Source organism: Myxine glutinosa, chromosome 3 (genome assembly GCF_964187855.1).
Source record: "Myxine glutinosa chromosome 3, kmMyxGlut1.1, whole genome shotgun sequence".
Lineage (NCBI taxonomy): Eukaryota > Metazoa > Chordata > Myxini > Myxiniformes > Myxinidae > Myxine > Myxine glutinosa.
The window spans coordinates 196,539,078-196,541,195 of record NC_136263.1 but is presented as its reverse complement, the minus strand read 5'-3'; the positions used below and the strand labels follow the sequence as shown (position 1 = coordinate 196,541,195).

At 43.1% G+C, this 2,118-nt stretch overlaps 1 protein-coding gene across 2 annotated transcripts in view; it reads right to left on the bottom strand.

The window, feature by feature from the left end:
- Positions 1-1,530: 1,530 nt before the first annotated feature.
- LOC137422895 (thiosulfate:glutathione sulfurtransferase) overlaps positions 1,531-2,118 on the bottom strand; it is a 43,907-nt gene continuing 43,319 nt past the window's right edge. For both annotated transcript variants that reach the window (XM_068109538.2, XM_068109537.2), the window contains exon 4: positions 1,531-1,941. In XM_068109538.2, coding sequence (XP_067965639.2) covers positions 1,884-1,941 — 58 coding nt within the window. In that variant the 3' untranslated portion in view covers positions 1,531-1,883. The remainder of the gene's footprint in view (positions 1,942-2,118) is intronic.

Genomic DNA, 2,118 nt, shown 5'->3' with positions numbered 1-2,118 from the left:
CAAGATAAATTTAACATGGAGTTCACCACCTGGCAGTTTTCCAATCAACGCACTAAAACTAGAAAACAATCTAGAAACAAAGAAATTGAATTGTGCACCCATTTTGAGTACCTTGCTATCTAATACATTCCTCGCTTACCTGCTCGGGTGCTTTGGATGTTCTCCTACCGAGGATCAGCAAGACCGCCATGAGAAAGTACGCCATCTCTGGTGCAAGCCAACCAACCACCTGGAGTTTCAACGATGCATCTCTTTCTTTATTGCTCCCTATTGTTGTCACTCATTGTCATCATGTTAACCACCCTGACATCACAATGAACTGTGGCCACGCCCCCAACTTTGCATCATTCCTACTGTGGACCTAATGGCCTTCTCCTGCATCAAAGTTCCTTGTTACTTAGTGATTCCTTGTTACTGCACGACAATGTCTCTTCCTGAAGAGGATGAGGCAAAGAGGGAGCAATATCTTGATGTCTGCATGTGCAAAGCTCAACTCCCGTGCAGAGCACTACAACGACCCTCGTGAACTCTGGGTCCCTTACATGGTGGGGTGGGTCGTTTTCGTTGGCCACCTGCAACTATGGGTGCGCCATTTCCCAGGCTGTCTCACCCCATGGTGCAACCTCAATATAAAGTCTTACGCCCCCTCTCCAAGGCTCGGCAGGTGAACTAATCATCATGGCCTGCGGTGTGCCAGTCAAAAAGTCCTTGATGTTTGCTCCTCCAGCGCATGGCACATTCCAGTTGTGAATTTATGCCCAAGTCTTCACCAGACCTCGTTCAAAAGCGGGAGGTTTTTTACACAACAAACTCATGATGCAATGTCAGCATCAATTCACCGACTCTGTGAAAACACCTTGCGATCTTTAGGACCGCCCCATGCAGCCCTGACTTAATCAGTACCCAAAGGTGAGTCTGTACATGGATCACATGTTCGTGTTAATCACAGATTCTTGCCAGGTGTGGGCTGGTGGGTCACTGTGAGCGACTTGGGCTAACCTCTTACAAAATGAATCCTAGTTAGAGTAAGATCATACTCTTAGGTAGGCCAAGACCTTTGATTTTCCAAATGCTGTTGCTCCGACTCTCACAAATATCCATCCATGTTTGGAGTCTCCAGTCTTCCTATTACCCACTTCAATTGCTTGCCATGCAGATGAACATTTTATTCACCCATCTTCAGAATCCCCAAATCTAGTTATATCATACGTCATATAAACAGTATGTAGAACACTCATTGTGCATGTCTTATTGTCTTATATCCGGGTTAAAGTGGAGTCCTCATTGCACACTTCTCGCGATGACAGTTTTTGGGTTAGTTTACGGTCGTCATTTGAATTCATAGTTTTTTTTTAACCTTCGGGAGTTTCATTTAAATGGCGATGAAAGTTCCAATCACAGTTTGTCAGAATGGCATGTTTTAAAAGGAAAGACTTGGAAGGCCCTGTGATGATTGAATCACACGCACAGTAAGCATTCGGGACTCGAAGACACCGATGTGTCCCCTAAAAACAAACGTGATAGCAGAGCCATTGCTACAATCTTTTATTTAAAAATAAAACATAAAACCTGATCTAGTAGGTTTAGTTGAGCAGCCGAAGTGAAATCCCATATAATTTAGATGAGGTCCAAGATTCCAACAAGGTTCCCTATCCTCACATATTTCATTGTGCGAGTGTAATCTAGTATCACCCATTATCCATGGATTACACAATGTTCTCCAAGTCATTTCCCATAATAAAATCATTATTAAACTACTTGTAGACCTCACACACTCAGCAAAGGCCTCTCCATTCTGCGGCCGGCAGGGTAGATCAATATTTGCTTTTCATGGATATGTTTGTTGGGACATGTTGGGGTACCCACGAAGAGTTCAACTGCGATTAGATTCCCAGTTCATGTGCAACCCAGCCGAGATAACCATCGGGATAGTGTCTTGCCCTGCGGACGGAAGAGGTACATCAAGGTTCAACAAATTGATCAAAGGAACATATTTCATGAGTTCAGACAAAAAATAAATAAAAATTGTTTTTTAATTTTATACAAACTTTAACCAATGGCGATCAAAGATGTATGATCAATGATACCCTGATTGGAACAGTAAAACGCAAACTAAAA